General features: G+C 41.4%; 1 protein-coding gene across 6 annotated transcripts in view; it reads left to right on the top strand.

The window, feature by feature from the left end:
- HGF (hepatocyte growth factor) overlaps nt 1-26,066 on the top strand; it is an 88,521-nt gene that overhangs the window by 7,149 nt on the left and 55,306 nt on the right. For all 6 annotated transcript variants that reach the window (XM_061582164.1, XM_061582163.1, XM_061582161.1 and 3 more), the window contains exon 2: nt 18,558-18,720. In XM_061582164.1, the coding sequence (XP_061438148.1) occupies nt 18,558-18,720 (163 nt within the window). The remainder of the gene's footprint in view (nt 1-18,557; nt 18,721-26,066) is intronic.

The following is a 26,066-nucleotide window of genomic DNA, read 5'->3' as shown; positions in this document are numbered from 1 at the left end:
CCAGCAGCCATTTCTGGACTTCCTTAACTCTGCCTATTGAAATTAATTAGTTGAAACTTTGTGTCCATTTTGATTTTAATATGGAGAGTTAAAAGAACCTACAGCTCCAAAAATAGCTGGTGGAGGGCAAAAAACTATTTTCAAAGGCCCTTGGAAGTTGTTTGCACTGCACTACTCATTTTTGGAGCAGCAAGCTTTGCAACCTGCGGTTATGATAACTGAGGGCAATGTTGGTGCTGATAATCACAGACTGCAATAGGAATCTAGCCCAGCCTAGACTTGGGAAGTGGAACTGGCTTGGATTGAGAGCGAGCAGAATTCAGGTGAGGAAACTGCTTTGGCCCACCTCTATTCTGCTTGCAGTTGTTCAAGCAGGTATATTTGAGCATCCCTGCTTGGAATGCTCACTCCACCCTTAGTTAATATGATCTGTTGACATATTGCACCCATGGTGAGGAATCCATAGTGTTGGAAAGGAATCCAATGGATCTGATGGGAATTGTAGTTCACAACCTCTGGAGGGCACCACATTGAGTATCTGTCTTCTATCATATCCCACTGCATGGTGGGATAAGGAGATCAGTATTATCCTATTTCATAAATGGAGGTCTGACTCTGACAGTGAGGCTTGCATAAGCTACCCAATGAGTTCATGCATGCTCGATGTGAGACTTGAATCAGGATCTCCCTGATTCTCAGCTCATTCTCATAGATAGGGTTTGGGGAACCTTTGGTCCTCCAAATGTTGCTGAACTACAATTGCCATCATCCATGGCCATTGGCTATGCTTGCAGGGGCTGATGGAGGTTGTAGTTCAGCAACATCTGGAGGGCCAAAGATTCCCTGCACCTGGCATATATGCTTGACATGTCAGTGACTGTTGTGTTTGGTGAGCAATTGGTTTGATTATGTCTTGCCACAGAGTGTGTTTGCTTGGTCAGGCAGTATATTATATGTAACTATGCATGTACGTAAAGCTGGGGAATATGTGTGGTCATTTGTGGTCCTAAATACAGGAGGGAATGTGTTGACTCACCCTCTTCCCTTCTTGCCCCCATTACTTAATTTGCTATGCATTTCTGTGGGCTGTTTGAATAACTCAGCTCAGGAAAATATTATGAGCTAACATTTTTATGAAGACTGTGATATGTGATGTTCCTGTATTTTAATATCTGTAAATACGGTAAGTGCGGGTTTATTAAGTGATATATGGTAAGTGACTGAGTGAGAGGGGGGAGTACATGGGCTAGAATGCTGGAGAATGCTGTATGATGATTGGCTGAGTGTTTGAATGGCTGAAGGTATAAATGAGAGGATGACAGTTGAGGGGGGGAGTTGTTGTTGAGGAGGTTGGTTGGTTGATGAGAGGGATTTTGGAGGAGTTGGTTGGCAGAGTTCTGAGGGAGGCTTGGATTGTATTTGGCTGATATTTAGGCAATATATATATGACCAGAACCATAAAGAGTGACACTATATGAAACCATACGCTTGTTAAACATACCTTACATAATCTTGTTAATTCAGAGCTTGGAAAAGTTACTTTTTTGAACTACAGCTCCCATCAGCCTAATCCAGTGGCCATGTTGCCTAGGGCTGACGGGAGTTGTAGTTCAAAAAAGTAACTTTTCCAAGCTCTGCTTGTTATTTCCTGGTGTTTATAAATAAATATTCTATTGGTTTACCGAAAGTCTGATTCTTGGCTGGGTCTTTCACAGACCAGAAGGGTGGGCAGTATCAAGTGGTGGCAGCGGTGAAGACATAGTGTATCATCAAGTATCCAGGGCAACCCAGGGCTGTATGCTTTATTGGCACAAAGATACAGGGGGGTTGTGGCCTGCAAGTGCACCCAGACACAAAGTAACAATAAGCCAGAAGGGAGACTAAGGCGAAGTCTCTAGCACCCAGACACAAAGTAACAATAAGCCAGAAGGGAGACTAAGGCGAAGTCTCTAGCAAAAAGTCTCTGTTTACAGGGAGTGACTGGTGGTGCTGCCTAGCAGTGGGATCTTGTGAGATCTGTGCTAGGGTTAGCTAAAGAAAAATAAAAACTACATTTCTCCCTGGTGGGAGCCACAGGTGGGAGCCTGACAGGTGGTGCCAGTGGGAGGAACATTACAAAGACCTTTTGTGGGTTATTCATAGTAGTTATAATATTTATTGTATTGTATACTGCCTTCAGGTCAATTCCAACTTATGGTGACCCTATGAATTGGGTTTTCATGAGGCTGAGAGGCAGTGACTGGCCCAAGGTCACCCAGTGAGCTTCATGGCTGTGTGGGGATTTGAACCCTGGTCTCCCAGGTCGTAGTCCAGCACCTTAACCACTGTCTCTGTGTATTCACTTTTGCTTGCAACTATTGTTGCTTTTTCAGTTTGTCATCATCATTCATTTTTCCCCCAATGTGTAGGACCTTCTGTACATACTACCCTCCTGGTCTTCTGATGCCAGCCTTCCCAAAACAAACTACCATGCCAGAAATTAGGGAAGTCCAGCCTTAATAAAATAGTGTAAGGGCAACAGAGAAGAATGAGACTGTATGTTTCTCAAGTACTAAATGTGTTCCTTGCGTTTCTACAAGAGTACAACTGCTACTGTAGTAATTTGAACTAGCACAAGTGGAGAACCATAGACTTGGAGCTATTTAATATTCCCTAGATATATGTTTTGGCTTGTCCCCATCCACCTTCAAAGTGGGATGTCCAGGGATTTGGATGCATTCTCCCAGTTGTCATGCCTAGGATTTTCTGGTTGTGACACCCTGCCACACTCTTATCCTTCTGGATTCTCCTTCCCAAGCAATATGGATGTTCCCTAATATAAGAAAAATGCAAGACCCAGTCTAGTGTTTGCACAGAGAATTTGACTTGGACTGAGTAGTCAAATTCACTGGTAAAATAAAAATAAAAATAAAAATTGTTCTTGCTATGGAAAACGGTGGAAATGTTGGGAATTTATCAATGGGGAAGGGAAGCAGAACATCAAAACAAAAGCCTGCTTATTCATTATGTGGATGCTTTATGCTGTTGTTATTCTGATGTGTATCTAGACTGTAGATGCATATCAGAGTGACAGCAGCAGAACAAATCATTCTGCTAGGCTATCCTACCATCCTGCTGTGCAGATAACCCTTTCCTGGAAGAAGGAAGAAAGGGTCTATCCTTGTTTTACTCATGTACTTTCCAAATGCAGTACATAACAGCATCTGTTCCTATTTGTTACTGCCTGGTGCATTGGGAATCCTCCTTGATGAAGGTTGTGAAAGCAACATTTACTAGAAGCTAGACTACAGATGAAAGGCAGATCTTGGGTCTGTTCCTAGGATATATGTGAAAGAAAGGATCTGGTAAGAGAAACATTACTAACAAGCAGCAATACAGTTGCAGAAACAGAAGCCTCTTGATTATATACTTAAAAAAGGATTGTAAAGCAGATAAACAGACGAAAAACATTTTCCTTCTTTCTGCAAAGTATGTCATAATAGAGCAACATTCATTTCCTTGGTTAAAAAAAGCATGAAGTATTTTAGAATACAAAAATCTTCTAATAATTATCTCTCTTCCCCTAACCCCTCATTTTTGTTGCTGCGTTATTAATTACTGTTTCCATTAAAAATCAGTTGAGCTGGAGTTCAATTTGGCTAGCCCTGAAGTTGTATTTGACTGTACTTTGTAAATCTATTTTGTAACTTTGCTGTGGCCTTGTTACTTTTTTTTACTGCAAAACATTGGTTTTTTATTTTTATTTGATTTAGAATTATCCATATATTAATGGTTAACAGGTTGTTTCACACAAATGTGATCAGGTTGTCTCATTTGACAAAGATGCCCAATACCAAGTGAAATTCTTTTCTTAATTACTTTTTTAAAAAATGTAGTTTGGATTACGTTTCTTTAACTGATGGCTATGGGCTAGTCAGTAGCTCTCTCTGTAGATAAATATCTATTGGCATTCCATCCACTAATGTGAAAGATGTAATCTTTTCTTTGGCGTGTCACCAATTTTACATAATTCCAGGAAAAACTTGGAAGCAGTGTACAATTACCTCTTCTGTTAGAGTTCCTTTCACACTGGAGAGTTTGGACATTTCATTTTTCTTCACTTTCCTAGTTCAGGTCTTTTTCCTGCATAACATGCAGCAGTACTTGTAAGAGAATGCTAGTTTCATTGTCTCTGCACCTCCTTGCAGCAGTGCTCCTGGTCAGGGTTCTTGCCAGCCAGCCATGCCTTTCTTCAGGATACTATAAACAGGGCATTCCACTTTCCCACCTCATTTTTTTCTTTTCCAATTGACACTCAATATTCCATAGTTACTGAGCTTGCTATATCCCCAGCGAGGTTTTTTTTTTGGGGGGGGGGGATCTTGTCCATTCAGTTTTTTTCATTTTGGTAAATTTTTTTGTACTTCTGGAAAGCTTATGGTTCCATGGAGCATGCTGATACCGCCCTCTTGATTCTCAGTGGCCCCATTTTGGCTACAGTCCTGTTGGCACTCAGCACCAGCTGAGTTCACTATTAGAGGGAGTGATAATAGCTGGTGCCCAATGCACAGTCTCTTTACTATACTGTTGTGTCACATTTCTGCCATGATTCAAGCACCCATTATGTTCAGCTCAATGAGAGCTACTTTCCCACAGAGCAGTGCAATCCAACACATCCGGGAACTGTGCGTGAATGATTCAACCACAGAGGTAGGTTCACTTGTGGCCATTTGATTGGCATCCAATTGGAAGGAAGAATGCTGAGTAGGTAGGAAAGACCCAGATGACTGGCACTGCTCATAAGATCATGTCATTTATACACATCTCCAAGTTCTGGGGGATTGCACTATGTGGAAGCAACACCCTCATGTGTGAGGAGTGCTTCAGAAATTGGATTCTGTATGGGCCAAAGGATGAAACTATGTAGAGTTTTTAAAGCTTGGCTAAAAGTCTATAGATGGTATTACAGTCAAATGGTTGCATGCAATGTCCATGGGCAACTGCTAGGGCCCCATGACCTTGACAGGTCACTGCTGCTCTGATAACTGCCCTAGGCTGTCTGGTGGCTTGGAGTCACCGCTTAAATTTCTCAGAATACCCTGGAGTGATGCTAATTCAGTACCATTTAGGGATATTAAAATAGCAGCTCCAAGTCACCCAGTGCTGATTGTAGTGCGGCTGCTCCTGCTGCCCACCACTGTCGCCACCAGGCAAGCCTACCAGGGCCCACCAGCGTTGGAGCCTGTCCTGGCACAGGCAATAACAAAATGGTTTGAAGATTGGGCCGGGTCCTAATTTTAGTCCAGCTAGGTCTGAAGAACAGACGTCAGATCATGAAGGTGGGAAGAAAGGAAAAGAGTGGAACTGGGGGAGCGTTTCCAAAATATATTTTGTTATCTATAGTAACAACCTAGTGACTAGTGCCTTTCCTCTTGTGGGAGGAAAGCCCATAGGCAGGACCTGAGCGCAATAGTCCTCTCCTGCCCTGTGGTTTCCAGCAACTGGTATTCAGAAGTATACTGTCTCCAACAATGGAAGTAGAACATAGCCATCAGGGTTATTAGACACTGATAGTTTTATCTTCCATGAATTTGTCTAAACCTTTTTTAAGCCATCCAAATTAGCACTGAGATTGAAAAATGTGTTGGAGCAAGTCTACATTTCCTTTTTAAAAAATCCTTCTAGGAAACCTCTGTTGTAATCTGATTGCTTGTGACACCTCCAGACCTTATAACTGGTGCAGCGTCTTAGAGAGGAAGGAAGGAAATATTGCAAAAGGAGAAACACATTTCATATGTGGTAACGTGACATTTTTCTGGCACTCAACTATATTTAAATTGCTTCTAGATTAACATTTTATGTAGCTTCTTTGCTCTAAATGAAATCAGCTTTTTATTCTCAGAAGATCATAATGCGAACCAGTGAATAAAAGAAATAAACCTTTCGGATTGTGTTTCATTTTTTTCCCCTTGTAATTGCTGAATAGTTATTTGTTGTGTTGATTTGTCACACTTGTACCTCACCCTTAAGGACTTTTGAGTGGGGTTTTATTTTTGCAACAACCCTGCAAAGTGTTGTTGTTGGTGGCCACCCAGTCAGCTTCACATCACAACTGAGTGGGAATGTGAATTTGGTTTTTCCACATGCAGGCTCTGTCCATTTATCCAATCTACCACCCTGACTGTTTCAATTGTGTGTGTGTGTGTGGAGTGTTGCTACTTTCCTGTGGAGTATAACTGCTTTGGGAGCCCATTCCCAAGGTCAGTGTTTTTTGAGAGACGCAAGGAAGGTCTCGAAATCCAATCCCATTTATATGTTTAGGAAGAATAGGCAAGACATGTCGTTTGAATTTGCTCTAAGGGGAAATTAGCGCTACTGCTAGGGCCACATTAGTACAAAGTATCCATGAGAACTCTCCCTGCATCCTCTTCAGCACTCATATTGGCTTCACTGTGAGCTAGACGCAAGCCTGCTAATTTCCTGCTCTTACAATGTTCATCCCAGAAATGGCTGTCCATATAAGGACCAAATTCAGTGTGATGCTAAATGTGTCACGTACTGTTGTGTCTTTATTTATTTATTTATTTATTTATTTTTAAAAAGCCAATACATTTAACAGCAGATGCACTGGGATTAGGGTTGTTAGGTCTCTGGTTTTTGCTGGAGACTTTGGATTTCTGGGTTCCTCACCAGGTCTCCAGATGAGTCACCCAAATCTCCAGACTCTCAGCTTTCATAGTGTAAAAAAAAAGAAGTTTCTAGGTAGTCTGGTTTAAGAGATATACACCAAAATATTACCCACCCCACCCACAACTTCTGTTAAATGAGCTCATAGCTGGCAGGTCTAATGCTGCCCTTTCATGTTTTTAGCCAATAAGTGAAGTCAGGGTTGTGATTGACAAGGGATTTGTTGGCCTCTGGGCAATAGCTAGAACTCATTGCAAGGCTAGAAAATTGTTTCTTTTCCTGCTGTCTGAAAATCTCATAAATGGTGTAAAGGTCAGTAGATGTAGAACAAAAAATTACAGCAGGATCTTGGTGGGCAATTGTTTAATGTGAACAATTTCATTTATGATTATAATAAAAGTGTACATGCAGGGCTTTTTTTAACTTACTTGCAAAAATAGCATATTATACATTTTTTCTTTCAAATTTTTTTTGAACAGAAACATAAAATAAGCTCATGATTACAATGTGTTATACTTTTCTAATTATGAAGAGTCAAACAAGTTTTTGTTTTTCTGGGCTGCTGAAGAGGGCAGTTTATTTGTGTAATTAACAGCCTGTTTTGAAAACCTTCCCAATATGAAGATTTAATCCTATACTCACTTTTCCAGAGCTTGGAAAAGTTACTGGATTGGGCTGATGGCCACTGGATTGGGCTGATGGGAGTTGTAGTTCAAAAAAGTAACTTTTCCAAGCTCTACGCATTTCTGGGAGTCAAGCTGCAATGTTAATCCCATGTACCGGGGGGGAAAACCCATTGAATTCAGTCAGACTTACTTTTCAGTAGACATGGTTAGGCTTGTGCTGTAAATCAATGGGACTTTTGAGTGAACATAGTAAAGGATTATATTTGTGTTGTAAATCTTTTCTCTTCCCCTCCAATCCTATTTTTAAAGCAGTTAGGCAGGGCTTACCTAGGTGTCACTGCTTTTTTTATGTAGGAAACTAATACTGATTTTATTTTTTTAACAAGATATTCTGCAATGAGCAACTGGTTTTGACAATAAACTATTACATGGGGTGTATGTATTTTTACATCTCCAGTATGTGTATATGGAGTGTTTCCAACAACCTTGTGAGGTAGGGTTGAAAACCAAGGCAGCTCACAATAAGAAATAAATCTATTTAAAATCCAATAACCATAAAGCAAATATAAAACAGTTGCAAAATAGCTTAAAGTGGCATGATTCTGAATTTTGGGTTGGATGAGTGAAGTGCCTTATCATTTGAGGTTGCAGTCCTGCATACACTTCCCTGTTTGAGTAACCCCATTGAATACATTGGGACTTCCTTCTGAGTAAACATGCATAGAATTGCACTATAAATAGTTTTACAGGTTGTGTAAATAATAAACATATTTGATAGTCATGCTTATATAAATATTTCTTCATACTATGTCCCAATCAGAGCTTGGAAGATTACTTTTAAAAAGTAATAAATTACAGTTACAGTTACATGGCCCAAAAAGTAGTAATTACCGTTACAATTACAATTGCTCTGAAAGTAACTGATTACTTTTCCTCAAAAGTAATCACTACAGTTACATTTCAGTTACTTTAAAAAAACATGCCTACAAGGTGCTGGCCTTGGCTGCTGCACATCTAAGTAGCCTAAAACAACATTAAAAATAAACATACACATACAGAGGTAGTAGAAAAATTCTTTTTATCCATAATAGCAATGGTGGTCTCTCCGCTGGTAAGGGAGGTGTGGAGGGAGGCAGAGACAGATCTTTGCAAATCAAACCAAGTGCAACCCCTCCAGCCAGCCAGCAAACGTAATCTCTCCCATTTGACCACCTCCTGGACTCTGCCCTGCCACCAGCTAAGTGACACTCACCCAAGCAAACATTTTCCCCTGAGATGCAAAAAAGTTAAAATACTGCAAATGCAGCACAGTATCCAGAGAGGGTGGTGGAGGCCGCTTGGTGTGCCAAGTGCAAGCACACACATGTTGTCATCTTTCACCTCCACAGTTCTTTATCTCCATTCTGCTGCTGCCCCCTTCTCCTCCTTTATCCATGTTCTTGCCCTCCAGCTCCTTTTCCCTCCACTCCATTATTTTAAACAATTGTTTTCTCCACTCCACCGTCTCACTCTCCACCTCCTCCCTTGTCACCTCCTACCTACCCACAAACCATGATGATAATGAAAGTTAAAGAGGAAAGCACAAAAGCAGGACTACAGCTGAATGTCAAGAAGACTAAAGTAATAACAGAAGATTTATGTAACTTTAAAGTTGACAATGAGGACATTGAACTTGTCAAGGATTATCAATATCTCGGCACAGTCATTAACCAAAATGGAGACAAAAGAAATCAGAGGAAGGCTAGGAGTGGGGAGGGTAGCTATGGGAGAACTAGAAAAGGTCCTCAAATGTAAAGATGTATTACTGAACACTAAAGTCAGGATCATTCAGACCATGGTATTCCCGATCTGTATGTATGGATGTGAAAGTTGGACAGTGAAAAAAGCAGATAAGAGAAAAATCAACTCATTTGAAATGTGGTGTTGGAGGAGAGCTTTGCACATACCATGGACTATGAAAAAGACAAATAATTGGGTGTTAGAACAAATTAAACCAGAACTATCATTAGAAGCTAAAATGATGAAACTGAGGTTAGCGTACTTTGGACACATCATGAGAAGACATGATTTCCTAGAAAAGACAATAATGCTGAGAAAAACAGAAGGGAGTAGAAAAAGAGGAAGACCAAACAAGAGATAGATTGATTCCATAAAGGAAGCCACAGACCTGAACTTACAACATCTGAACAGGGTGGTTTATAACAGATGCTATTGGAGGTCGCTGATACATAAGGTTGCCATACGTCGAAATCGACTTGAGGGCACATAGCAACAACAATAAATGGCATGGTCACTGTACATCTTGGAGACCATTGCTTCTCTTATGTCCCGCTCTAAAATAAATGAAGTATAATTTACTTATCTTTTTAAGGGTGAAATGACATTGTGTCCAGAACCAGAAATAAGGAGGTGAGTCACAGGTAAATGGGTTGAATTAGGACCACATTTATTTCCAAGCACATCAGCAGAGGAAACATAGGGGAAGGGTTGTGACTCGGCTGCTTTGCATACTGACGGTCCCAGGTTCAATCCCTGGCATCTCCAGGCAATGCTAGTGTGGCATACACACCATACATTTAAAACACCTTATTTCCCCCAAAGAATCCTGGGAACTGTAGTTTACCCCTCCCAGAGCTACAATTGCTAGCATCCTTAACAAATTACAGTTCCCAGGATTCTTTGAGGGAAATAACGTGCTTTAAATTAATGGTGTGTATGCAGCCTAGGGAGGACTGCTGCCTGAAACCCTGGAGAGTCACTGCCAGTCAGTGTCAAAAATATTGGGCTAGATGGTCCAATAGTATAAAGCAGCTTTCTATGATCCTGTGAAACATTACCATACAGGAAGCTAGCTCTTCCTTCTCCTGCAGGCATTACCTACAGAGTCTGCCTTTGCCCAGGGATGGAGCATCAGTTCTCATTACCCATTTCCCCAAGACACACCCTTTCTGGTAAGTAAGTTAAAGTTAAAAGGGCCAATTCATATGTTCTTGTTTGTGGTCACAAGGCCCTTAGTGACTCTACTGCCTCAGTTCCATATAAAGTAGTGTTACAACTTATTACAATCAGATAAATAGTATAAATTCAACCTTTTTAAATAGCATAATAGACAATTAGGCAAGAGAAAATCAACTCACTTCCTAACCGCCATACATCAATCAATCAAGCCATTAAACAAACCAATACAATTAAATTCCCAGCCTCCTATATAACAACTTTATCTAACTAGAGCTGGACATACATATCATTCTGTTCACTCAAAGATACCCTTACATGATCAACATGCTCACATCCATCAAACAAAATCAATTAAATTTTTACAAGTGTAAAACTAATTATAAAAAATATATCCACACATAGTTAAAATACACCATGTCATCAAAACATTAAAAATGGTGATTATTAAAATGTACAATGAAACAAATGTCTGGCATGTTCCAGCCTCTCCTATATGGTAGGTTATCCCATAAGGCTCCATGGAGCCCTTTTTCTTTCTGTCTTTCTGTCCTGAAGTTAATGCTATGCTCCAAAGAACAGAATAGTTTATTGTTATGGTCATAGACCAGCATAAAAAAACAAAACAACAACACAGTATATAAAAGATACAGCATAAACACAAGTAAATACAGGGATTCAGAGGTTCAGCTAAGCCTTTTCCATTACAAACCAGGATGCGATACTTAAAAGGATCAATTTTAAAACCAGGACTAGGTCTCAGATTAATTATTCATTTGTCAGGTACCTTCTACAGCATATGGCAGCGGCACAAAAGCTGGCTACCTTGGCTGATGTTTGGGGAGTATGATCAGATAAAAGAAATTTCACATAAAACACCTCATCCCTACCCGGAATGTTTTGTAAAATAGGGATAATTAAAGCACAGCGAAGGTCACGATAAAACATACGGTGCAACAAAACGTGACCCACAGTCTCAACTGCCCCTTGATCACAGGGACAGAGCCGCTCAGCGTATGGGATTTTTTCAAACCTACCCTCCAAAAGTGCCAAGGGTAGGATATTAAACTTAGCACGGGTAAACGCTTTCCTAAGCTTAGGAATAGTCAGAGTAGCCAGGTAATGGGCAGGGGCAAATGGCCTAGAGTTAAAGCTAAGGTCAGGATAAAGTGCAGCCACAGCTAAATGATTTTGAAAATCTACATCTAAGATTTGTTGGATAATACATGCTTTAGCTTTGGAGTGACCTAGTGTAAGAATAAAAGAAGTGGAAAAGCCTAAAGTTGATAATTTCGTATTTAATTATTGTTTCCACTTGGACTGGAAGGTATCGCTATGCTCCAAAGAGCTGATGGGAAACTACCATTATGCTATGTTATTATTACTGGAATGAATTCATATGGGAATCAGCCAGAACTCCGTTAGGGGTTCCAGATGCTCACTGAGGGGAAACAGTTTTTTAAAAACCTTTCTTAGAAATGATGAAGTATTTATTCAGGATTTGTTCACTGGCATTTTATAGCAGGTGGCAAGATTTTCTTCTTTCTCACATCCCTCAAACACCACTGCCAATCTGTTTTCACAAAACTCAAAGCTCTGTATTAAACCGAGGCCACCCTGTTCCATTTGCAGATGGGCTAAGCAGGACCTAGATTAACTGATATGATGAAGCCCCCTGCAATTGAGATCCATACTCTGCTGATGGGTGCCACCGTTTAGGGACTAGCAGGGGAGGCAATGGGACTAGCAGGGGAGGCAACGGGAAGAGTGGGGGAAGTGGGACAAGCAGAGGAGACAATGGGACGAGTGGGGGAGGCAATGGGACTAGCAGGGGAGGCAACAGAATGAGTGGGGGCAGTGGGACAAGCGGAGGAGACAATGGGATGAGTGAGGGGCAGTGGGATGAGTGGGGGAGGCAACGGGAGTAGCGGAGGGTGGCAGGACAAGTGGGCTGGAAAGGGTAACACACACACACTGTCACTCACCTCCATTCTGCTACTGCTGCCTTCTACTCCCTTATCCTTGTCCTCCGGCGTGGTCCAGCTCTCAACTTCCTCCCTTGTGCCTCCTAACACAGAGCACGAGGGAAGGAAGAGCGACATGCAGAAGCCCAATTTGAGGCACATGTATTTCGTCTACCAATCAGAGGAGCAAAAGACTCCCCCTGCTCCCCCTCAGTAATGTCCAAACATAACATCGGAAACGTTACCGTTGCTGCTAAAAGGTAGGGAAATTACTAGTCATTCTATTACTAGAAAAATGTAATGAAGTTACCCACTCGTTACTTTAAAAAGTAATGAATTACAAGTAACTCATTATTTCTAATGAGTTACTTCCAGGCTCTGGTCCCGATAAGGATCTGATTTCACACTATTGTTGTACATCATTATTTCCTCTACATTTTAAGTGTGCCCTTCTTTCTTGGGGTGGTCATGGTCCCCTTCTGCTGTTTTCACTCTGAAGGGGCAGATTAGGTTAAGAGATGTTGAGTAGCCCATGGTCACCCAGTAAACTTTGTAGCTGATTTCATTTTAAAAAAATAATTAAAATGATTTATATGCAGGCAACGTTTATTAAGTAATGAAGATGCACATAATATGTTTAAAGCACATCCAACCCACAGTTAAAGTGCATGACTTCACCCAAAGAATCCTGGGAAGTGTAGTTTCCCCTCACACTTATAGCCCCACCACCCTTAACAAACTACAGCCCCTGTGATTCTGTGGTGGGATTCCTGTGCTTCAAATGTGTGTTGAATGTGCTTTAAATGAATGGTGTGGATTCATTAGTGAATTGAAAGGAACAATTTTGAAAGATACTTTTTTGAACAGGGAGAGGTTGTGGCTCAGTGGTAGGGCACATGCTTTGCATGCAATGATCCAAAATTCAATCTCTGGAATCCTGGGAAGCCAATGCTAGTCCATGTAATCAGTACTGAGCTAGATGGTGCCAAATGACCTGTGCCCATATAAGGCAAATTCCTTTGTTCATAAAAGAGGAAAGAGACCCAAGGGCCACAGTGACTCAGAAATTTATTTATGTATTTTGTTACAACATTTATATACTGCTTTATTGTAAAAACTCTCAAAGCTCTTTACAGAAGGAATTAAAACAATGACATTATTGGTGAAAAGAGTTAAAAACAGGTATTTAAAAACATTCAGAATAATAAAATGAACAATGAGGTAAAAGAGATTAAAAACATAGTAGCTTCTACATGCCTGGGTAGGCTTGCCTAAACAAAAATGTTTTTAGCAGGTGCTAAAAAGAGTACAATGAAGGCGCCTGCCTATTGCCAACACACCAAGGAAGACTCGTGACACATGTATGGTTGAAATGTTATATTTATTAAAATATAACACATAATCAATCAAATTCCAATCCGCCAATTAAAGAATCTCAAATCCTTTGGGCAGGTGAGGCTCAACCTATCTATGAGGGTCTAGACCCTCCCAACCAGGAGGCAAGTCAGTCACATCGTACTGCAACTCCCCAGACAAGGATGTGGGAAAACTTCTCCCTCCTTGCAATCGGAGTCAGGTTTGTGGTTCCAACCTCCGCATCCTGGCCCCACCGTACAGGCGTTCACCATGATGCGCAAGCCGGTCCCACGTGGACACCCCCCGGATCCACACCAGACATTACATCTTGATGTTTCACCAGGGGGTGCCCTTTTCCCAAATGCCTCATCCACCTCAATTTTAACCCCAATTACCTCACCTGCCCGAATCCAACGCCAGCCAAACTGGAATCACCACAACCCACCCAGAACAAGCCAAATGAATCAAACCCAAGCAGTATGGAGTAGGCAAAACCAAAGACATTCTGAAATCAGAATCTCTAAAAAAAAATTCCTACTCAGCCCCCTCAGGCGACTAGCAAAGCCCATACTGACAAGGGAGGGGTGGGTGGGTGCCGCAAGGCAACAAAGGTGCGCACTTAAGGAGGAGCAGGCTATATATAGCTGCTCAAAACCCTTGGCAAATTGGTCAAGGTGCACCACCTGACCTATTACACAATTTTCTGGAACCTTCCCGAGCCTTCCCAATAATAGGGTGTAGGCAAATCTGCCCCAGCCAAGTGGGCAGGAACATTATTGTCAGTAGGGACGGAGCTCCAAAGTGTAGGTGCTGCCACACTAAAGGATTGGTTTGTTACAAGAGTAGAACAAGTATTGTGTGGTACTCATGGCCTGGTAGCAAATGGGCAACCCGTACAGATTTCAGAGCAGAGGTATTATGTGCTGATAGGGTCTCGCTCTTGTCAACAACCATGCCACAGCATTCTGCACTAACTGCAGTCCCTGGGTCAGGTTGTGCTGCATGGGGATTTCTGTGTGATCTTGGCAGACTGGATGCCAGGATTTTTTAAGTTTTCTAAGGCTAGGAACCCTGACTGGTTGTGGGATACTGAGTTTTCTGCCTTACTCACAGGAATCTTGTTGTGGTTGGTATGGTATTGCATTTAGGAAATCATCACTGTCTTTTGTTTTTGTTTTTCTATTTGCATTTCATTTACCTCAGACCTTACCCCTTATATCCATAGAAGGAACAACAGTGGTTCCATGTGGTCAGATCAACTCTCTTAAACCCACTGATGATACATATTGTTGGTTACATGACAGTTTGTTTCTTGCCCAATAGTAGTAAAAGAGAATTCACATACTGGGAAGTGTGGCTGCAATTGCTGTTGTTCCCAAGCTACTGCCTGTGAAGGTAGACCAAATCATGTGTGTTTTTTCTCTGTCAATTATTACTTACTGGGATTGGCTTGGCTGTCAAAGTGAGTTTATAGCAGCCCACAGAATAGGCAGAAAAGGGTAGAGAATCTTCTTAACTCTTACTCATTTTTCATATATCTCTGTGCAGTGAAGAGTCAAAACAGTAAAGAAGTTTAGAGCAGCAACATTAAAAGGCAGGTGGGGCATTACAGGCAAGGGGTTGCCAACCCTGCTTTGATATCAATATCTTTGCATAGGATGCCTAGTCAAGCCTTACCAACAGCACAATCTTAACCATATCTACTCTGTCCTGTTGAGTTCTATGGGGCTTAGTCCCTTAGTAAGTATGTTTAGAATTGCAGCCTTCAGAGGCATCCATCTTTACTCCTGAGTGCTCCCATCTAACATCTCCACAACCTTAGGCAACCTTCTTCCTACTTCCTTCTGGTGACTGGCCTGGCCTGCAGGCACTTAAACCCTTCTTCCAGAAGCAAGTAGGCTAGATTTAATGTTCCCTACCCAGGGTCCCTAAGCAAGTGAGAAGGAATGATCCCATCACTTCAGCTAGACCTGGGAACACCCTTATTTAGCTAAGATTTCTATCTTAATTTCCAATTGGAGAATTTTTTTTGTTTGAGTGGTGTGCTCCAAGCATCTGTGGTTGATGCTTAATGACATCACTGGGGCCTGCCCCATGATATCACTGGGACCCACTGCCATGACATCACTAGGACCCACTCCTGAAATCTCAGGGTATGGGATGCTTCTGACCTGGAACCCTAATTGTGACTGCAGCGCATAGGAAGGAGGATGTAAGATTTTAGTTCTCTCAATGCAGTTCTGATTAATATTGTCTCCTCCCTACCACCCCGCTGCTGCTGTGAACCCTGGTAGAGAAGCTCCCATCATCATTAATGAAAGTTTTTATTTTGTGGAACTACTAATATATGTGATGAGGGGGTGGGTTGATTTTCAGAGACTGTGGCAGAGGAAGAAAGAGTTATCTCCCCACTCTCCATAGCTCTGAAGAAAATTGCCCTTCCTCACAACCTTTTTTAAAAACAAAAACAAAAAAACCCTGCAGCAACTGATGCATTTAGGGTCTCAGATACTTTGCCTCTAATTTGGCAGTATGGGGTGTAGTTAACTTCCATTTGAAGCTGAAATCCTAGGGCTGGCATTGCCCAAATGGTGCCTATAGCTACCAGTGCCTCTCCTGAGGGCTGCCAAGGTGCCCAGAAAGCTATCTGCTCCACTTCACACCAAAGTTATGGTTTACAACAACAACAACAAAAATCCCATTAAAATTATGATTACAACAAGTGGGGATTAGAATGGTATCCCTGTGCTTTTCTTCTGGCTGCTTGTCGTTCCTTGCTGTGCCTTTGCTGTACTCATCCACTTCCATTCTGAACAGAAGGCAGCAGGCTTTTGAGTGGCTGGAAAAGGACCTGCGGTGACTGAAGTGTTCCTGTGTGTGAGTGGATCGAAGGTAGGAAATATGGAGATGGGAAAGAGCAGAAAATGAAGTGGAGAAGTCCTTGGGGATGGGTGAAAAGAGAGCACACGGGTGAGAAGGCATCCGCCAAAGCCATGGGGGAGGGCACAAGATGCAGTTGATGGGGCTTTGGGGGAGCAAAAAGAGAGCAGATGGGGCCATGCAAGGGAGGAGGAGGGTGTATGTATGTGACTTAGTTTCTGGGTGTTCTGTGGATGGGTTCAAAAGAGTGATTTTGTATTCTGGGGCTCAGACTATGTCTTGTATACAGTTTTCTGGGCAAGTTTTGCCTCCCCAGTTTGGCTTCTTTGAAATGGATTGCAACAAAAACAAATCAAAACAAGCAAACAAAAACCCCATAGGGATTAAAGATGTAGCTTTGCGTCCAAGGGCTCTTACCGGAGCTCGGACTGTGATTTGTCCTTTGTGACTAGCAAGCCCCCATGGCAGATATTTTGTGACTAACCACAACCCCATAGCAGCCATTTTGGGATGGTGCCCATACTAATTTTTCAATTTTTTAAATGTCCCTGCATCCCAAAAGACTAGAAACCCCTGACCTAGGTGTGCTAAGGATTTGTGCACGTCCAGTTGGAATTTGTGTTTAGCAGACCATGTTATATCATCAGCTGCTTTTGAAATTACCCTTCATTTCAAAAACAGTTTTCAGTGGACCATACAGACCTTTGTCGGAGACACCAAACTCATGTCCTGCTTAGGCATGTGAGATTCTTTAGAACCTGATAAAATTTGGACAAATTGGAACAATTTGAGAACTAGAATTTGGCTTTTTTATTTATTTTATTTTTTTTAAAAAAAACCTGCATCTGAATTTTTTCACTGTGTACTTTGGGACAATAAAGTTAGGCATCAGCTTGCTAAATTAAATATTTTTAATTAACGTTTCCCATGGTTTGTTGAAATATTCAAATTAGGATAATTTAATTTCAGCTCTATAGCCAGTATTACTGATTTGCAGATAGGTTTGTTTGTTTAGTGGATTGACATCCTCGAGAGTGGCTAACAACATTTATAAAACACAACAGATATGCCCAGAACCACATGCTCACAAAATGATGTTTCATTTTCCAGACTCATAGAAGCAGGAGCTGGCACCAGATGTTTTTTCCACCAGATGGTGTCCATTGACCCTGTGTGGGAGAGGATGGTATGACTGGAGCAGACTCTGATTTTGTCTTTGCCCACCTCCTTCTCTTGCACCCACTGGGAATATGGTGTCCATTAGACCTGTGGCGAGAGGCAACAGCCAGACTGCAACAGGCCCTGATGTTGCCTTTGCTTGTTTGCGTCATTCATTGTCTTTTTCCTCCTCACCAGGCAGATGGCTTATAAACTAAATGGCTTCATTGTCCTAATAAAATCGGTGCTTAAGTAGATCTTTTGAGAGATGTGGAATTCTTTCCACTCTGTTTCTCTTTGATCTTCTTTCCTTGTAGATCAACACACAATATATGATGTGATATCGTGTTGTGTGTTGCCTTATCCCTGTTGGCCGTGGAATTGGCCATGTTTCCCTTGGGGTGCTTGTGTGTGTAGGCAAATCCCAAGTAGTTGTATTGGAGTGGCCCAAAAAAGCCTTATTACCACTCCAGGTGTGATTTGGGCTCTCCTTGTAGTCCAGCTATGTTCCTGGGGATAGAATGCCCTGGGAAAGATGCTATGTTGAGGACATTCTTGAACAAAGAAAGATGACTACCCCATTGTGGTCAGCAGCCATCTCTGTTCCCCCAAAATGTCCCTAGGATTGAGACCAACTCATTCCTAAAGGTATTATGTCTCAGGAAGCAGCTGGTTTGCTGAGAGCAGGCTTTGTTAGCATTCTAAATACATTTATTGAAAGACAACTCTTGTGAGCTCTTTCAGATTTTACTTTCAAGAAAGTGTGCTAAGAGCTGCAGCTTTAGTGCTGTGTACAACATACTTGGCATGCTGTTACTGAAACGCTACAAGAGAAAATGCCACTTATGCATCCCTCATTGCAACTCTTACACCATGTTCTGATGATATCATAATCAGTTTCCTCTTGCTTGGGTGATTAATGCCTGTGTTCATCTGTTGGTCCCTTCTGCAGAAGCCAAAGGGAAAAGAAACCCCCTTCATGACTACAGAAAGACAGCTGATACTATAATAGCGAGAACAGACAAGACACTGAAAGTGAAGACCAAGCTGCTAAACTCCACGGAACAGTGTGCTAAGAGATGCAACAGAAGTAAAGGACTTTCATTCTCTTGCAAGTAAGCAAATTTTTAATCTCCTTCTTAGTATTACCAAAGTACTTGTCTAGTCTAAGCATCATGAGATTTAACTGACAAGCTTTGACAGACAAGTGGAAACTGTGCTTTTTAGAAGAGCCAAACAACTTTGAAGTTGGCTGACTGAGTTGATGTGAGTTTTATTGGAGGTATTCTTTGTATGATGTCAGCACCATTTGAATGAAGTTGCCCCCCCTTGGGTGGTGGAAGAATTGCACAGATCCAATTCCTGCTACAGTAGGGCCTCACTCATACGGCAGGTTAGGTTCCAGACCCCTGCCGAAAAGCGAAAACCACTGAAAAGCAGATCAGCTATAGCGCGTGAGGGTCCGGAACCTAACCCGCTGATCGCGCTGGAGAAGATCACCTGTAGCGCACTACAGCTAATCTTCCCCTCCTCCGGCGCGATCAGATCGAGCGCGGGAGTCTGATCATGCCAGAAGAGGAAGAGATCAGCTGTAGCGCTCTACAGCTGATTTCCCCCTCCTCTGGTGAGATCAGCTGGAGAGCGGGGAGCTCCAGCCCCCCTCCAGCTGATCGCCCCACTGGCACCGTATTAGCAGAACGCTGAAAAGCGGGGCGCCAAGAAGCGGGGCCCTACTGTACTAATCTTTTCTGAGGGCAATCCTAGCGTGGGAGATAGGGGTTTAAACAGGTTTGTTGATTTGTTTTACTCATCTTGTTGTTTTATCTGTTTTTATGATATTTTGATAACTTTATAGCTTTGAAGGTGCTTGGAAAAAGGCTATAAAATATAAAATGAGACCACATTTTCATAATTTGGCAGATTGTTGTTGTTCTTATGTGCCTTACGACTTACGGCGACCCTACGAATCAGTGATCTCCAAAAGTATCTGTTGTGAACCACCCTGTTCAGATCTTGTAAGTTCAGGTCTGTGGCTTCCTTTATGGAATCAATCCATCTCTTGTTTGGCCTTCGTTTTTTTCTACTCCCTTCTGTTTTTCCCAGCCTTATTGACTTTTCTAGTGAATCATGTCTTCTCATGATGTGTCCAGAGTATGATAACTTCAGTTCCATCATTTTAGCTCCTAGTGACAGCTGTGGTTTAATTTGTTCTAACACAGTCCATGTTATGCGCAAAGCTCTCCTCCAACACCATATTTCAAATAAGTTGATTTTTCTCTTACCGGCTTTTGTCACTGTCCAACTTTCACATCCATACATAGAGATCGGGAATACCATGGTCTGAATGATCCTGACTTTGGTGTTCAGTGATACATCTTTGCATTTGAGGACCTTTTCTAGTTCAGTCATAGCTGCCCTCCCCAGTCCTAGTCTTCTTCTGATTTCTTGACTATTGTCTCCGTTTTGGTTAATGACTGTGCCGAGGTATTGATAATCCTTGACAAGTTCAATGTCCTCATTGTCGACTGTAAAGTTGCATAAATCTACTTTAGACTTTTTGACATTCAGCTGTGGTCCTGCTTTTGTGCTTTCCTCTTTAACTTTCATCAGCATTCATTTCAAATCATTACTGGTTTCTGCTAGTAGTATGGTATCATTTGCATATCTTAAATTATTGATATTTCTCCCTCCAATTTTCACACCTCCTTCATCTTGGTCCAATCCCGCTTTCCGTATGATATGTTCTGCGTACATATTAAACAAATAGGGTGATCAAATACACCCCTGTCTCACACCCTTTCCAATGGAGAACCAATCAATTTGTCCATATTCTGTCCTTACAGTAGTCTCTTGTCCAGAGTATAAATTGTGCATCAGGACAATCAGATGCTGTGGCACCCCCATTTCTTTTAAAGCATTCCATAGTTTTTCATGATCTACACAGTCAAAGGCTTTGCTGTAGTCTATAAAGCACAGGGTGATTATCTTCTGAAATTCCTTGGTCTGTTCCATTATCCAACGTATGTTTGCGATATGATCTCTGGCACCTCTTCCCTTTCTAAATCCAGCTTGGACGTCTGTCATTTCTCACTCCCTATATGGTAAGAGCCTTTGTTGTAGAATCTGGAGCATTACTTTACTTGCATGGGATAGTTCAATAATTACTGCATTCTCTGGGATCCCCTTTCTTTGGCATTGGGATATATATTGAATGCTTCCAGTCTGTGGGCCATTGTTTAGTTTTCCCTATTTGTTGACAAATGTTTGTCAAAATTTGGACAGATTCAGTCTCAGTAGCTTGTAGTAATTCTATTGGTATGGCATCTGTTCCTGGTGATTTGTTTCTTCCAAGTATTTTAAGAGCAGCTTTTACCTCACATTCTAACATTTCTGGTTCTTCATCATATGGTTCCTCCTTGAATGAATCTGTCATCCTTGCATCTCTTTTGTATAGTTCTTCTGTGTATTGCTTCCATCTTCCTTTTATTTCAGTCAGTGTGTTCCCTTGTTGATTATTCAGCACTCGTGGTTTAATGTAATGAATCGCTTCCAAGCTAGAGAGTCCCAAATTGGTACTCCGGATTAGGTAGAAGAACTTAAAAATATTTTGGCAGTGGCAGCCAACATGCTAGAATCATGTATTAATTGATAGGGATAGAAATTCCTAGTAAGAAATAAGATCATGTTTAATATTCTCTCTTCTGTTCTGCTGTTTAATCCTCTGGTTAAAAAGAACATGCTGCTTGCTCTTGGAAAAGTAAAGCTAACAAATACTGAGAGTAAGATTAAAATGGCTGCAGGTTCTGTGTATGTAATCCAGCAGTGAGGTTGTGATCTTACAGTAGGCCTGTTTAGGAAGAGTGGTCTGTAGTAGCGTTTTCAGCTGCCATTGGTTTAACTGTCTGGATGTCACAGAGAGTCTGGGTAGCATTGGGACATGAAGCTATATGCTAAGGGAGATTTGAGAGACCTGAGAGCTGGAATTTCAAGATCCATGAGCAATATTTGTTACATTTAGCTGTGTAGGTATTGTACTTTCATTCATGTTGTGAATAAAAGTTGACTGAGCTGTTTTGGACCTTCCCATTGCTTATGGTATGATTGCATTATTTATAGTCATTATTTAGTGCTGAATTTATACTACCATGTCCAGGTTATTTTTTTACAAACTTAACCATTCACTAATATATGAAAGAGTGGGAAGAAATCCTATATGACTAATGTTAGATGCTGTTGACTTTTCCCAGATTCTCTTCAACGTTAAAAATAAGAAAGAAAAGAAAAAAATCTTGAGCAACTGTCAGACCGTTGCTTCATCACAAAGGTTCCAGGTAGTTCTGCACTGTAGGAAAGCTGCAGGGTAAGAGTTCCATAAAGCTTCCATACAGTGGTAAAAGCTTCTGTGATGTGCCTTGCCTAGGGTTCACGGTGAAGAGTGCATGATAGTGGTGAAGAAAGAGCACCTGATAGTTTGAAACACCATCTTGGGAGAGGTTCTGAGATCAGAACTCAGTGTTGTTGCAGATAGAGGGCTGCCACAGAAAATAGGTGCTCTATTTATTACTCTCTTTTTCTTCCCCTTAGGGATGGAGGAGAAAGTCAAGTCAGTTTGCATTTAAAATGAAATCTACCAAATCCGCACTTTCTGAAACAATATGGGAATTCAAACACAGCCAGCCGTTGCAATTTGCACTTATCCAAATTTTGTAATGCAGTTCTCTAACCAATGTTTACAAAAAAATGCATGTATTGGGGAAAGAGTAAAAAAAAATGAATATATTAGTGAAAATAACATCCAAAAATGCATTATATTATGAGTAATTGCTTGCAAAAATATGCATATTAGTAAAAACTGCTTACAAAAATGTGCTTATTAGGAGAAATGCGCTCTGAAATGCTGAAGAATTTTCATGAGGATTTTTTTTTAAATTGCAAATTGCTGCTGAAATGTAAAGAACTGGATTTAATACAGGAAAAATGAGAAACTGAGAGAACTGAAATGGACAGATCTTTCCATTCCCACTTCCCCTTAATGTCTAGTAAAACTTACTCCAGTGTGTGGCATCATCCCATTGTTTACTTTCCCGACCCTGCCAGCAGTAATCAGTGATTTGAAGCAAGACTTGGTGGTGGTGCTGGGTGGTCACAGCATGATGATTCTGTATCTCAGTCTTTCCCAACCTAGTCCTGCCAGATGTTTTGGACTACAACTCCCATGATCCATGATAATTGACCATGCTGTCTGGAGCTGATGGGAATTATAATCCCAAACATCTGGAGAACACCTGGTTGGGTAAGGCTGAATTTCACTAGATGCTTTGAGGAGGAGGAAATAACTAGATACGGAGCTGGCATTTGCAGCAGGATGGCATCTCTGGAGACATTTACAGTAGTTCTATCCGTAGATTGTTCAAATACTTAATCATCTATGGGAACTGATGAAGTTGTCTAAAAGAAACATGATCTGAGATCTATCTAGACCATCCTTTCCCAACCAGTGTGCCTCCAGATGTTGTTGGACCACAATTCCCATCTTTCCTGACCATTGGCAATGCTGGCTGAGGCCGATGGGAGTTGTGGTCCAACAACATCTGGAGGCACACTGGTTGGGAAAGGCTGATCTAGACAGTTGAGAAGATGGTTACTGAACCTCTTTCAGACATGACCTTTACATATAAATAAAAAACTGCCGTGAGAATGAGGTTAGAAACTCTTCTTTTACAGTGAAAGGATGGACGAGGTCCTCAGAGTTTCTAGGATGTGACAGATTTTGGGCTAGAAATTTGACTTTGCTATTTGTGGTGCAATTGCAGCTAATTTAGTTTTAGCCCCCCTACATATGCACACGGCTGGCTCCAGAAAGAATTATTGGTCACACTGAGGTTAGGTCACTTCATAGGAGAAAAAAGACACAAAATAGTAGGATTTTGCCAGTTTATGGCAATATTTCTACTCTAACAAATTTTACCCTCATTGCACAGCTTAAAACCTATTGGCATTCCATGTAATTGTTACTGAAACCAGTCAGAACTCCCCTCAAAATATATCAGTGGGAACTATCACCTGTCATAAATTAGTTTCTTAGCAGCCAGTAGCCTTCCCACTGTGTCCAGCTGGATTGATGCCCATAGCATAATGCTTGTTTATATTTTTCTCAATTACATTTTTCTCATGTATTCATTTCAAAAATCCTCCAACCAGAGCAAAATATATGAAACGCATTGAATGCTACCAGAGTTTGAGCAAGGCTAAATCAGACCTCTGCCTAAAATTACTTTAAGCCTTTCACTGTAACTATTTGCTTCAGTATCCCAAAAAATAAACTTTATTTTTAATAGTAATCTTAGAACAACGATGGCCAGTTGGCCTGTCAGCTAGAGGTAGCCTGTGAATCTTTTTTTTTTTAAATCTGGCTCCTACCAAACTTTGATGAAGTTGTGGTAAACATTTTGCCCACTGGTTCGCTCATGGGGAAAAGAAATTTGTTTTTTTGGGGAAAATAGAGGTTTCAAACTTTAAAATTGGACCTCTTTTTGAGTTTGGATGCCCTTTGCTGGTAGCTACCTGGAGGAATGATGAGAGGCTATGCATTTTGTAGGTTTTTTGTTCTATTGTTATATTCACTAATAGGCAAAAAACCTTGCTGTTTAAGAATGTACCTATGGTGAACAAATATTTCTATCACATTTTTTAAAAGCAGGGAAATTGGGCAGCTATAGTGAATGCAGGAGACCTGACCTCCTCTCTGAGATATTGTACTGCCCTACATGTTTGTAAAAATGCAAACACAATTTGGATTGGTCTTTCACAGTCCAATCCACTTCCTGTGTATCTTGGAAAGCACCTTATTAGCTGTAACGTTTTCCTGTCTTGAAGATTCTTAGTAACCCAGTTCCTCTTCGTAAAGTTATCTTGCTTGCAACCATTCTGTGCTTGACATTGCTGGCCCCGATGTAAAATTATATTCTTTGCTGAAGGAGCAATTCTTCCTTAATTTATTATGATGTAACAATCATTCTCTTCAATTTTCAACTGATCAGTGCTCACGTTTCCATTTGATGTCCTGGAGAACTCTGCTGGGGACGTTGAATCTTTACCTAGAGTCCTAAAATGAATAAGAGTATCTCGCAAAGATGATAATATAACAATGATTTCTTCCTGTGACTGGTGTGGTAGAACTAGGAAGGAGGTTAAAAGGTCCTTTTCTTCTGGAACAAGGGGAACTCTAAAGTCCTTAACAGTTGATTCTTACTGAGCATGCCTGATGTCATTCAGTTCAATGCTAAATTTATTAAATTAATTAAAAATCAGCCAGGCATTTTTTTTTTACTTTTTAACTGCAGAAGATGAAAGTAAGAGTATGGGGCAAGGTCAGTAATAGGATTACAGGTACTCTGTGAACATGGCTGATTTTTTAATTAATTAATTAATTAATTAATTTCAACAAATTATGAGAACTCTGTCAGAAAAATGTCCAACAGGGGTCTGTTTTCTCTCTCTCTTTTTACACTTTGAAGTCTCGATTCTCTCTGACTGTTTTGTGTATCACCATGAAAATTTACAGGGTTGTTAAGCAAGCGTTTCTGAGTTCAGGACTATAAGGCTTGTGGGGGTACTTTCAATTTAACATTGCAGAACGTGAAAAATCCATGCTGACTATAGTATACAGCCACTTTCATGGCATATAATCATGCAGAGGCAAAGGACAACTGTCAGTCAGCCTGTTGAGGAGATTTTTTGAGAAGTAAGTCTGTTTCTTAATACTACCTCTTAATCAGTTGACTCAGTGATTTGCTTTTCAACGTTACTTTTTCTGCTTGATATGCAAAGGAGATTCCCTTCAGCTCAATTCAAAATAAGCCCATCATCACTGAACTTTCTCAGCAGTTACTCAGGGTTGGAGGAGGGAAGCCCCTCTGTTTTTGTTTTTTCCACTTTCTGTCTGTGACCAGGGCCAGCGCCAAAGGGCAGCCTAATTGGGCCCTGACTGAAGGGCCCCTCCTTGGGGTGTAGGGGTAGCACTCCCCTTCTGCGACCCTGTCACTGATTGCAGAGACAGAGTTCCCAGTACCCCCTACAGACCATGTGGGCCTGCTCCACCTACCTCTCCTCCCTTTCTGTGAATGTCCTGCGCACTGCACGCAGCTGCCATCAACCAAGATGGCAGCAGAGGCTTCTCTAAGGGGCTGATGCCCCAACTGCCATCTTGATTGTTGACAGGCATGTGCGGGCACGCAGCGTAGCACACATGTGTGCCTTCAACAAAGATGGTGGGGGTATCAGCCCCTTAGAGAAGCCTCTGCCACCATCTTGGTTGATGGCAGCGACCTGAGCACCCAGCGCGCAGGCATTCACAGACAGAGAGAAGAGGTAGGTGGAGTGGTCTGTGTGTGGGGGCTGGGAGCAGGGGATAGGCTTGCTCCCAAGGGTCCAGTCACGCCTGGTGCCAGCCCTGTCAGTG

Source organism: Rhineura floridana, chromosome 8 (genome assembly GCF_030035675.1).
Source record: "Rhineura floridana isolate rRhiFlo1 chromosome 8, rRhiFlo1.hap2, whole genome shotgun sequence".
Classification (NCBI taxonomy): domain Eukaryota; kingdom Metazoa; phylum Chordata; class Lepidosauria; order Squamata; family Rhineuridae; genus Rhineura; species Rhineura floridana.
The sequence above is the reverse complement of the archived record's forward strand: the minus strand, read 5'-3'. Positions and strand labels throughout refer to the sequence as shown.